Raw genomic sequence first — 12125 nt, 5'->3', positions numbered from 1 at the left:
TNAAAANNACTAAACTNTATACTATATNNCTTTAATAGAAGCTATAAAGTNTATATAAAAGTCTAAATCCAAATTATTAAAATTTATTATTTAGTGGTTGTTAAGATATTAAGGTGTGGATTTTCTACTTTTTGGTGGGTTTTTGAGACTGACGGCTCGCTTAGACTGACGGCTTACTTATAAAACACGTTATAACTTAAGCCTTACTTAGTTTCTTTGTATATCGCTCTAACTTAGTACTATACTAACTTAGTTTACTATCACATCCTATATTATTAAGTATCCTTAATATTAACCTAACCTGTAACCTAATTAATCCTTAGATTATATTTTTATAACTAAGGCATTTTTAGTACTACCTTATTCTGTCCTAATAGTAGGATATTAAAAGATATCTTAATTTATCTCCCTTTAATGGTTATCTAAATAGGTCCTATTTTATGATTAATAATACCTCCTCTATAGGCTATTGGATCTCCTAAAATTATAATTAGTAGATAAAGGTACTCTTTCTATCTGTAAGGTAGTCCTATTTATTTTACTGCTATTAGTAAGATATAGTTTTTTATTACTCCACTATCTATTAACGCTTTAAATTATTAATCTTACTAATTAACTTATAAATTTAGCTGTTATCTTTAAATTCCTTTAAGGGTCTAAAGCTCTACTACTAGCTCCCTTTAGTTCTATAGGCCTCTACTTTTCTTAACTATTAGCTACTTAATTCTATTATACTTAGCTCGTCCTTTAGCTAATACCTTATTTACTTTTTATCTTTAATATTCTATAGACATATATTCTCTAGGTATTTCCACTACTATTATTTATTTAGGCATTTTTCCGTAAGGAATCTTTCTAGTTAAAGTATTAAGTCTCCTAACTTCTAAACTTCTATTAGATGCTATCTATATATATACTTAGTATTCCTATATTTTCGCTTATTTAGCGCCTAATATATTCTTATAGGGCATTTCTAATTATTTTCCCTTAGGTTTTTGTGTATATTATATATATTACCTATATATACAATCTATACCAATATATAATATACTAGGTGCTTTAGGTTAACTCTTAACTTATCTTTATCCTTAAGTTTAAACCTTTACTGCACTAATCTAAACGTTACTGTTTTATTTATAGGTACTAAAATACATTACTTACTTCTCTAGTCTTCTAATTGCTCTTCTAGGTCTTTTACTATTATAATTAAGGCTCCCTTAATATAATTTATGCCTTTTTCTATAATTAGTTAGTTTTAGATAACTCGTTTATCTAACTATATATAAAAGTCTTCTCACTTATTATTATGTCGCTACCTATACTACTTTTAATATAGCTTCCTAAGTATATACAGTCTATCTATAAGGAAGTATCTCCCCATTAATATATTATAACAGCCCTTTATATGCCTTTTTTAAAATCTAGTTAGGATTTTAAGATCTTCTTCTTCTTCTAGTTTAGTTAGCTATTTAGCTTTTAGTGTGCTTGCCTTAGGCCTATTTATAACTCTTTATATAGATAACCTTTTTCCTAAATAGTCTATTACTTTTAGCATTTCTTTTTACTATACGAAGATTCTTTTCCTAAATTCTTTACTACTTTTATCTAGCTTTCTTCTTGCTAACGGGTTAAAGCCTTTATACTTTTTAACCAAGGTATTAACCTTTTAATTCTATTACTAAGCCTTACTTATAATTTCTTTAATAGTCCTTATCCTAGCGTTAGAGTCTTAGTTCTATAATTGTCTTAATCCTAAGCTGGCTTCTTTCTTAAGCTAAACTCCTACCTTAGTTTAACTAGGCTTTAGGGGTATTCTTATCTCGTCCTAAAAGTCTTAAATCTTACTTATCTTACTTTAAGAATCTTATGCCTATAGGAAACTCTATCCCATACTTATTTATATGCTTTTAAACTAAGCTACTACTCTACTCCATCGGGTTTTGTCTATTATAGGTCCTTAAGCTTATCTTATCCCGTCTTAGGAATCTTAAGCGTTTCTTATCTTGTCTTAAGAATCTTAAGCCTATAACCTTTTACCTTTATTAAGTGCTAAAGTGGCTAATTATCCTCTTTCTCTTATATTTTATAAAGCGATAGATATTATATCTAGTGGGGTTTTAATCCCTACTAATGTTCCCTATTCTATAGTAGAATTATCCTCTACCTTTATTACGTATCTAAGTTTTATATACTCCTAGTTAGTTACTTATTTCTTCTTATAATTACTACTAATAGTCTAATTATCTTAATCCTTAGATTCTATTACCTAATAAAACTAGTACACGAGAACTTTCTTTGCTAGCTGCTAGCTATATATACCGTCTTCGTCCTAATCTAGTTTATAGAGTCGATTTGATTCTTTATCTAACACACTTATACCCTAGAGTCCTCTTAACTTAGGCTTTTATAGCTAATAGCTTGTGCTATACTTAGCGTCCTTATAAACTTAGTATACGTTATTATAGCAAACCGCGAAACTATTAATTAAACATTCTTTTGTTCCTCGCAGTATATTATTATCCCTTTATATATATATTGTTTACTAGTCTTATTCCCTTTGCTATATAATTACTCTAACTACTTTTATAGTCTCTAATAAAATAATCCTATTTTCCGCAGTTTATATAAGCTCCTTCTTTAAGCTATCTTTTTTATTATAGAGTTCGCCTAAATATCTTTTGCTATTAAAATCCCTAGTTTAGCCTCTGCTCCTTAGTCCTATAATTACTTAATCCTTAACCTTTAGGTTTCTATAGTTTCTTACTCTATTTTCTGGATTCTTTAGTACTACTTAGGTTTATTAGCTCTGCGCCATACTATAGTTTTTAAGTTTATTACTATTATTGCGTCTTTTGCGCCTTATATAACTCTAGAACTTTATCCTAACCTCTCTTAGCCTGTTCCCTCTAGTAGGTCCTATTGTTAATCTTAATTACTTAATTAATTAATTCTTTAAGGGTATCCGCATCTTCTATTAGAATAATTACGTCCTAGACTTTTACTTTAAGTCTTTATTTATATTATGCTATAAGCGCCTTATTGTTCTATTTAACCTATATAGCGAGCGTTTAAAACTATATTGTATAATCAATTGCTAAGGTACGTTAGGTTAAATCCTAGAGTTTTATTTCTACTATAGCTATTACCTCTAGATCCCTAAATATTTGGGTTAGGCGTTCTATAAACCTATTCTAACTAGTAAATATATATCGTACCTCTTAATTACTAATTTCTATACCGTTTCCTTATACTTCTGTAAGGTAGGGTTTAAATTACTTAAGTACTCTTCTTATTAGGAATAATCCTGCGTACGCTACCTAATCCATAGGTATTACTAACTTTGCCCCTTCCTATATAACCTTAAAGTACATTTACGTAAGAAATCCTTTAAGCTTCGATTTTTCTCCTAAGAATCGTTTAATAGATAGTAGCTTAATCTTTACTACTCTAATCCTATTAATTATTTCCTTAAGTATTTAGTTGTTATCTATTAATCGATTAACTATTTCCTATAACTGTCCTACTGTAACTAGTTATAAGTTAGTATTTGCTATACTAGTATCGTTACCTAATCTTAATATAGTTACTGCCGTTAATAGCGTTATAACTACTGCTTTTAGTAGTATGTTGCTTAACTTCCTTTACTATAACTTTAGTAGTAAATATATAATAAAGCCTTGTAGGAAATACTACGGTAGACTTATTAATAGGCTAGGTATATAGGTTAAGGAATAGTTAATAACGGTAATATAACTAGTAAAGTGGTTACCTAATAGATTAACTCTAATTATATTTTAAGATTTGCTATAAAGAAGAGAACTATCTAAGTAGGGACTATAGTCCTTTAAATACACAATACTGTGCCTAAGAAATGTGCTAAGTATATTAGTATGTTAGTACGTCGGTATATTACGTTCCTATATTTCTACATTCCTACGTTCCGAACTTGTAACGTAACTAGCTACGTAACTTAGCTACTCCTTATCTTATAGCTCGATCGGTTTTAGCACCTCCTGTACTATCTTAACCAACCTATTTATGTCTCTTTTTAGTAGTTGTACTACTGTGGGAGGGTACGACCTCTCTAAGATAGGAAAGTCACAGTGCTGTCAGTCTGTCAGTCAGTCGGTCGGTCAGTCACTTAGTTAGTTAGTTAGTCAGTAAAACAGTCAGTAAGAAAGAAAGAAAAGAGTGTATTTCCGGTAACTGGTAGAGTCGTAATGTGTATATAAAAGAGGAAAGAAGGAAGGAAGCCGAAGACTCTATAAATATAAGAAAATGCTAAGACAGTAGGCGACGTCCAATCTACACTACCATACTACTACCGATATAAGGTCCGTAACACTAAAGAGTTATCTATTTACCTACTAGGGAAGATAGCGTATATATATCCGCGAAGGCTCTTATTTTACTTACTAATTTAATAATATCTTTTCTAGTAGTATTACGCGTTCTAAATTAAGAAGGTAGGCGGTAGAGAGTTATTAGCGTAAATCGTTTTAATTATAGATACTAACTTACGAGTACCTAACTATATAACTGTTTAATATTTTAACTCTTCCCTATATATCTTACCCGATATAATTATTTAGGCCACCGCTATAAGGCTTAGTAATACCCCCTTTTCGTTAAAGTTATAGATAATATTTAAATACTTAACTTAATATTGCTTATATATAGTATGGAAGAACTTAAACTAATTATATATAACTACTAGATCGCCATTCTAAGCTCTCTAGCAGTTAAGCTAATAGCTTAGTATAGTGCTAAGACCGTGGTGTTAAATAAATCTTTGCCTTTAATGCTTACTTATAATACGGCCTTTGCTTAAAAGGGAATAAGCTATTTCTAAAAGTATATAAGCCTTTAACGGAAGGTCCTAGGATTAATATTTATACAGCTATTTAATAATTTACTATTTTTATAAAGAATATAATAAACCTAGGTAAGCTTTATGTTGTAGGAGATGGCTAGTTAGACGATGTCTAACGATAGGTCTGGGTGCTCTATATACGCTAGAGGCCTTACAAATCGACGGCTTAATACTAGAAGAAAGATCTTATATAATATTTTATATAGTAGTTTCGGCTTCACGAGAGGGCAAGGATTAATTTGGCATCGTGTAATGTGCTGAGGCCTTTTGATTTTGGTGTAATTTGCTATGAAATTAGAAATGGTAGGCATTTCCATATATGGCTCGCTTCGTGGGGTGGCTCGCTTCCCGGTCAGCTACGTTAAGCTTTTAATTCGTTCTGAGTCACCCCTAACTACCTACAAAAGACAAGGGTCTTCATACAATCAGCCACTCCAGAGAGAATTATGAGAAAGTGCTTCACGGTTGAAGGCCCTCAAAACGTAAGCAAGGATTTGAGACTCATCTTGTGCGCAAAATGAAGACTGACGAAGATATAATCTAGAATGGCAGTTCTCGAAAACAAGAATATCCTGGCCTGTGTAAACACTATAAACTCGAAATTTCCAGAAACTTTCATCCTAGTGGGCGGTGCCTCGATGGTCAAACGCCAATGTAATCGGACGACGAATGACGTTGACGTGCTCGTCCCTCAATCAACCAATATCAACCAACTCCGCCAGCAACTGATCGATACCACTTGGTTTTACAGTGATGGTGGTGTTCTTTTCGTTAAACCTTCGAGCTCCATGGACAACCCACTTCTGCGTCCGATTAAGGTTGATATCCTAACCGACATTGTTCAGGGTAAAGGATTTAATGACCTCATCCATCACACAACCAATGTCGGCGGCAATCTCATGCTGACATTACCTATGAGTCTTGGTGTCAAATTGAAGTGCTGGTACCTTCGAGCAGAAGATGAAAACGGGATGGACAAGAAGAGAACCGACATGGAGGATATATTTTTTTTAGCGAATTTAATGCGAAACCAGGGGATCCAGATCGATTCTAGTGCCGCAGCCGAGTTGAAGATCTGTCATTATAACCTTCTCCTAGTTCGCCTTGAGTTGGCTGACCATCAAGTTGAGTTGCTTCGAACTCTCGGTTGCAGCAAGTTTCTGCAAAAATACGAAGACAACACTGCGGACCAAAGAGAACTGTACGAGGCTATGGGCGCAAAGGCAGACACCGATCCTCTTGGGGTGGAACTTGAATATGATGAGGACGAGGGAGAGGTGGAAGGACACTAAAAGACGGGAGACACGGCTTTTTATGCATACCCTCTGGTAGATAACATAATGAACTATTGGGTGCACGCTACCAGAGTTACTACTAGAGGAAATTTCTTAATTTCTTAACGAATTCTCTACAGCTTAAGTCTATAGAAAGGATCCTTGCGAAAAAATCTGTCCAATTTTCTACTCCCGATACGCCAGAGGAAACCTGAGTTCTTGTCCACTGCGGATTCTATACGGAGTCTATATATTCAGCGTAGGATTGCTACTACTTATAATATCAATAGTAGACGAAGTAGTGCTTACGATAAATTTATTATATAAGACCTTTGTTAAATAGACAATTAGAAATAACAACTCTATCGATTAAAGATAGCTTTAGAAGCTCTCTCTATATATAAGGTTAGTATAAGTAACTAATATAAATATTATAGGCAACTAAAATATAATAGGTAATAGAAATAGGTTATAAGTAATAAGATAATAAGAAATAAGGTAGTGAGTTATAAGGTAGTAGATATTAAATATGGTAATAAAACGGTAGTAAGGAAGTCTAAATTAGGTTAATATACCCCCCTAGCTATATAGAGCCTTTTAGGCTGCTATAGAAATATAAAAATTCACGATACTAATTTGGTATTATATTAAAGAAATACCTTATATAGTTACTTTACCAAAATATTATCTAAATCGAATAATTTAATCATTAATATTAACGAGATTTAATTATTAAACGAACGTCCTATACTTTTAACGCAGTAAAACCTTCGTTAAGCGGTCCGCTATTATATTAGTAGTAGGTACCTATTTAATATTAATCCTTCCTTTATAAACTTCCTAATAGAGTTAATAGTAATAAATATTAACGTATTGGAGCTTAGCGTTAAGCTTAGCGTCGCCTTTAGTTAGGATTTAAATTGTCTATATATTATCGCAATATATTACTTACTTCTTATTAGTATTCAATCTAACTTTTTTTTAAAGAATTGCTATTAACTTAGTAGCTGTATACAATAGAGCTAGGAGCTTTACTTCTATGTTTAATTTCGTTACTAATGTTTACTTAGTTAATTAATCCCCTAAATAAGGTAAATAGATATCCTCTTATACTTTTCCTACTAACTAAATTATTGCTAAATGCCGCGTTGCTTGCCTTTACAAAGATATAGTGTATTATATTCTTCTTTAAGTACTTAATTATAAGAGTCTTAGTTTAATAAAGATAGATAATTAGCCCTATAGTAGTAACGTTATAAGTTAGTAATAGATTTTAAGGGAATTCTAATAGCTTACTTACTGTTCTCGCTATATTTAAATAAGTAATATTAGCTATATAGAGCATAGCGCTTTAGAATATTAATTGGGATCCATCTATTTAATAAATTTGTTGCTAGGGGTATATTATTAACCTTACTATCTAGGACCTTCTTTTCTAAGGAGTAATTAATACTTCTATTAGTAAGTTATATAAAGAAGATAAGATAAACGGAATAGATCTTAATAAGAAGTAAAGAAAAAAAAGTAGACTTTTTAAGCAATGGGAGTACTTAGAAAGCTCCATAATATTATCTATAGCCGTGCTTCTGCGGGTTATACGGCTAAGTTTAAGCAAATTATTAGAAGGATAATTCTGCTAGATAATCGTATAAGATAGAATTCTTGGTTTAGCCTTCTTAATATAGCGCTTAAAGTAGAGTTAAAAGTTAATAAGTACGTAAAGGAGAACCTAAAAGCTCTTAAGGATGATATACTCTTACTATAGGACTGGGTAAACCTGTGTACGATCTACTCTTTTCTAAAACTTTTTTATTAAGCGACTCTTAAGATATAAGGTAATTCCGTATAAATTAATTAAGTTTTTTTTATAATAGATATTCTTTTTATATATATTAAGCATGCTCTTATTACTTATAAGAAGAATAAAGACTTAGTTGCTTAAATTTAATATTGCTAGGAAAAGTATATTTTATACTACTAGTGTATAGATAATTTACCTTTCTATACTACCGCACTTGTTCTCTATTTTACCTATTAGTTATATAAGGTAATAGTACGTAGCTACAGTTCGTAGATAGTATAATAATTGTTCTGTATTATTCTTAATAAAAGGGGTAAGGAACTTAAGGTTCCTTACCACGCTAGTGCCGCGGCGGCACGTGATAGCAACTTACCGCATGTAACGGCAACTTGCTATACGTGACGGCAATATGCCTTATACAGTAACCACTTGCCTTTATTCCCAATACTAGCAACTCTTCTTTCGTGGTTACCATCTATATATATATATATACCGCTTAACTAGCAGAACAAATATTAATCCTCCTCCTTTACTATTGCCATTATAATATAAGTCTTATCAGTAGGGCCGCTAAGGCGCTAGCGGTAAGCGAGCTAATAGCGATTTTCTATCCCGGGGATGGAAAATCCTAATTGGCTGGTTTAAGTTAGGGTCTGTAGAATGTTATACTCCCCCCTTCTAAAAAGTCTTAGCAAGAGAATCTAACTAATTAGATAACTTTAACTGCCGGTTAAAGTTCCTAGACATCTTAAGACCTTATATAACTAAGAAATTTCTAGGGACTCCCTTTTAACTTAACCTTTAACTTATATATATAGAGTATTTATATTAATAAACGTCTCTAGTGCCTTGTTTGGGTTCGCCTTTGTTATTATATCTGCTAGGTTATCTTGGCTATTAATCTATTAAATCTTAAAGAGTTTTTAACACTTATAGAACTGCTAAAGTGCCATAATATTAATTATAAGGCGCTTCTCCTTTATAGTACTAAGCTTAACTAAATACTTATAGAGGGAATATAAGTCGGTGTATATAATTATAGGGATAATAAGAAGTTTGAGCTAATCTATAATTATCTTTAGGGTAGTTCTAATTGCAATTGCTATATTAATTCCGCTAACTATTCTATATATCTCTAACGCCAAAACACTTTAGGTAACGCGCTTACTCTTAGTTAAGCTCTAATAGATAAGATTGCTGTAGATTATAAAGTTATTCTCTTTAGTAGATTTATTTATAATAATAATCTTATATCCTAGTTAGAAGCTAAAATCTTTATTATTTATAAACAATCTATTAATAAATATAAAGAGCTTAGCGGTAGGAAGGTTAATAGGTATATAGAGTAGTCCCTAATTAAGATGGTTTATTTGCTAAAAAAGACGCTTATTTAGGGTAAGGATATTATCCTTAATTAGTTCCTAATATTAAGCTATAATAAAGAAATTAAATAAAGCCTTAGGTTAATAGATAGAAGTAATATAAACTCCGCAAGCACATTACTCTATATATCCTTGCTTTAAAGAATTAACGTTAATAACGTTAATCTTCTTACCTTAACCCTTCTGGCGTAAAGTAATGGAATTCTTATTTAGGGAGAGGATGCATCTATTAAAGAGTAATAGTATTATTAAATTAAGCTTTTCCTTTAGCTTTGCTATAAGATTTACCTTTACTAACTTATCCTCTTTAAGAGCTAAGAATTAGTTATCTCCTAAGATAATTATATTATTAGTTTATATACCGATAATTCTAAATAGGGTTTTTATAGTTATAATAAGGAAGTAGGGATTAAATATAGAAGTAGTTATTAAAAGCTTCTCTTTATAGTGCTTACTATAGGTAGCCCACTAATAAGTTTCTACCCCTGCGATTCTATATAATAGCTTAAGCATAACTATAATTATATCTTTAGGATACTGGTGACAAATTTGCTCCGGAAGGTATGCTAATATTAAGCGCTAAAGATGCGTCTCTAATTAGGTGTAGGCTTAAGTAATATCTTATAAATAAACCGCCATTTTATTCTTTATTAAGGAGGGAGCTAATATAATAATAACTCGCTAACTAGCTCGTTAAATCGTAGGAGATTATATAAGAATTATCTCTTTACTATTATTGTTATAACCTTAGATAATAAGCCTTAATTTCTTAAATAGGGCGTTAGTAGCTTTACCCTTAATCTTATTAACCATTCTTAACTTAAAGATGCAAACTCTATTGAATTTAGTAGGGTTATACTTCTTAAATTTAAAGACTCCTCTTGTGATAAGACCGTTGATCTCTTAGGGTTATAATATAACCTTCCTTTTAAAGCTGTTTTGCGAGCTTAAAGTTAGCCTTCTCTTTAGCTGTTATAAAGGCTATTAATAACTTAACTCTATTCTTAATAGCGGCAATAAATTATTCTTTAAAATTAATAAGATATTGGCGATTTTATAATCCCTTTAGGCGACCTCTACTGCGTCGTGGTTATAGCGCATCTATTATAATTATATTGGGATCGTAGTCGCCTTCTAGAGGACATTAATTATAGTTCTCCTTTAGGGTATTTTCTAGGGCATCCTGCAAGGGCTTAGAATTATTATCTTTATAGTAAGGCTTAATAACAGTTAAATGGAATTAAGTAGGTCCATAAGGCATCTAAATAGTATAAGTTTAACTATTAATTATAATAAGTTAGTATAGGCCTAACTATCCTCCCTTTTCACGCTATACGCGTACTTTAGACTAGAGTGGCAAATTAAGCATAGTTAAGGTATTTAGGCCATTTCTTATTCCTAGTACGTTATTAACCTAGCGTATAGCATAGAGGTATTGCACCTCCTTTATTACCTTGTAAATCGCCTTAGCTTATTATATAATAGAGGGAGATAGTAGAGAATTATTAGTTATTTATAGGTAGGCGCTAAAGACTAGTAATGTAGGTATAAGTCTATTTAGGCTAGCGGAATTATTAATAGCTTTAACAGCTATTTATAGGGTAAGTTTTTCGCTAGCGTCCTTTAGTTCTAAAGAGATAATCTTATATACGCGGCGTAATAGCGTGTAATATTGCTCTACTTTTCTAATACTATTATATGCCTTAATAGGGACTTCCTTAACCTTAATTGCCATTACCTTTATCTATTATTAAAACTCTATAAATAAGAAGTTCTTTTCTATATTATAGATAATTTAATTAGGGGGTTCTAAATAGATATTAATCTAGTATAACTAAAGGGTATTCTATACGTTTCTAGCTAATATATCTTTTAAAAAACGCGCGGCTTAGAAGGAGGTTAAGAAGTTAATAACTTAGAGTACTAGTTTACCGCTAAGATATATAACGTTAATAATAATATAGAAGTTAAAGTTATAGTTATCCTTAAGGGTAAACTTAAATTGGCTAGGGGACTTCTGGTTTATTTAGCAGTAATAATAATACTTTATAAAATACTTAATTGCCTTAACCTTAACTTTATAGCCCGCTTATTAAAGAACCCTAAGTAATTAATAAACGGATAGGTGGCCAAAACGATAGTATAGTTGGCGTAATTCTAACTTAGTTAAGTAGCTTTAAGTAATACTCTTTTTTAGTTAATAAAGAAGCAACTAGGGGTAACCCTACTTGCATATAACAGGCACCTAATTATCTCTCTAAATAAGTATATTCTTAAGGTTATTAAGCCTAATACCTAACTTATTTATATCTTTAATGTAAAATAGAAATAGAGTGTTTATAGGAATAATATGGAAAGTAATATATCCTAAGGGGGTTTAGACCATAATTGTGCTAAGAGAGATTATAGTACCTTTACTAAAGCAAATCGTATATTAACCTGCCGTTAATTAGTTAATTTAAATAGAGCTATTAAGCTGCTAAAGAGCTCGAACTTAAGGTTCTCCTATTATAGATACTTCTACGACTCTAGTATCCGGTATAATACTATAGAAGACGTTCGCTAAGTATCTATTATTAAAGGAAAACGCGGAGCTCTCCTTTAGTGTTACGGGACACCCCCATGACACCTTGCACACGTCCACCTATTTCCACCGACTTAGTAATTAGAGACTAACCGCGAAATGGCAATTTAACGGCAATCTGATGGCAATCTAACGGCAATCTACGGCATTCTGCTATATTCTGCCAAGTTCCACCAAATTCTACCAAGTTCTGCCAGGACTAAGACCTAAA

The 12125-nt window shown here is 31.6% G+C and overlaps 1 protein-coding gene across 1 annotated transcript; it reads left to right on the top strand.

The window, feature by feature from the left end:
* The first annotated feature begins 5281 nt into the window (after nucleotides 1–5281).
* Nucleotides 5282–6335, top strand: K441DRAFT_644637 (uncharacterized protein). Its single transcript, XM_067646762.1, has 2 exons — nucleotides 5282–5355; nucleotides 5418–6335. Exon 2 carries the CDS (start codon nucleotides 5419–5421, stop codon nucleotides 6163–6165), a length of 747 nt encoding a protein of 248 aa, XP_067499056.1. The 5' UTR covers nucleotides 5282–5355; nucleotide 5418; the 3' UTR covers nucleotides 6166–6335.
* The last annotated feature ends 5790 nt before the right edge of the window (nucleotides 6336–12125 follow it).

The sequence above is a fragment of the Cenococcum geophilum genome, assembly GCF_001692895.1.
Source record: "Cenococcum geophilum 1.58 unplaced genomic scaffold K441scaffold_55, whole genome shotgun sequence".
NCBI lineage: Eukaryota > Fungi > Ascomycota > Dothideomycetes > Gloniales > Gloniaceae > Cenococcum > Cenococcum geophilum.
This window is presented reverse-complemented; position numbering and strand designations above follow the sequence as displayed.

What these genes read in the sequence shown, in the direction of transcription:
- K441DRAFT_644637 (XM_067646762.1), top strand. Translation starts at nt 5,419, where the DNA reads ATGGCAGTTCTCGAAAACAAGAATATCCTGGCCTGTGTAAACACTATA.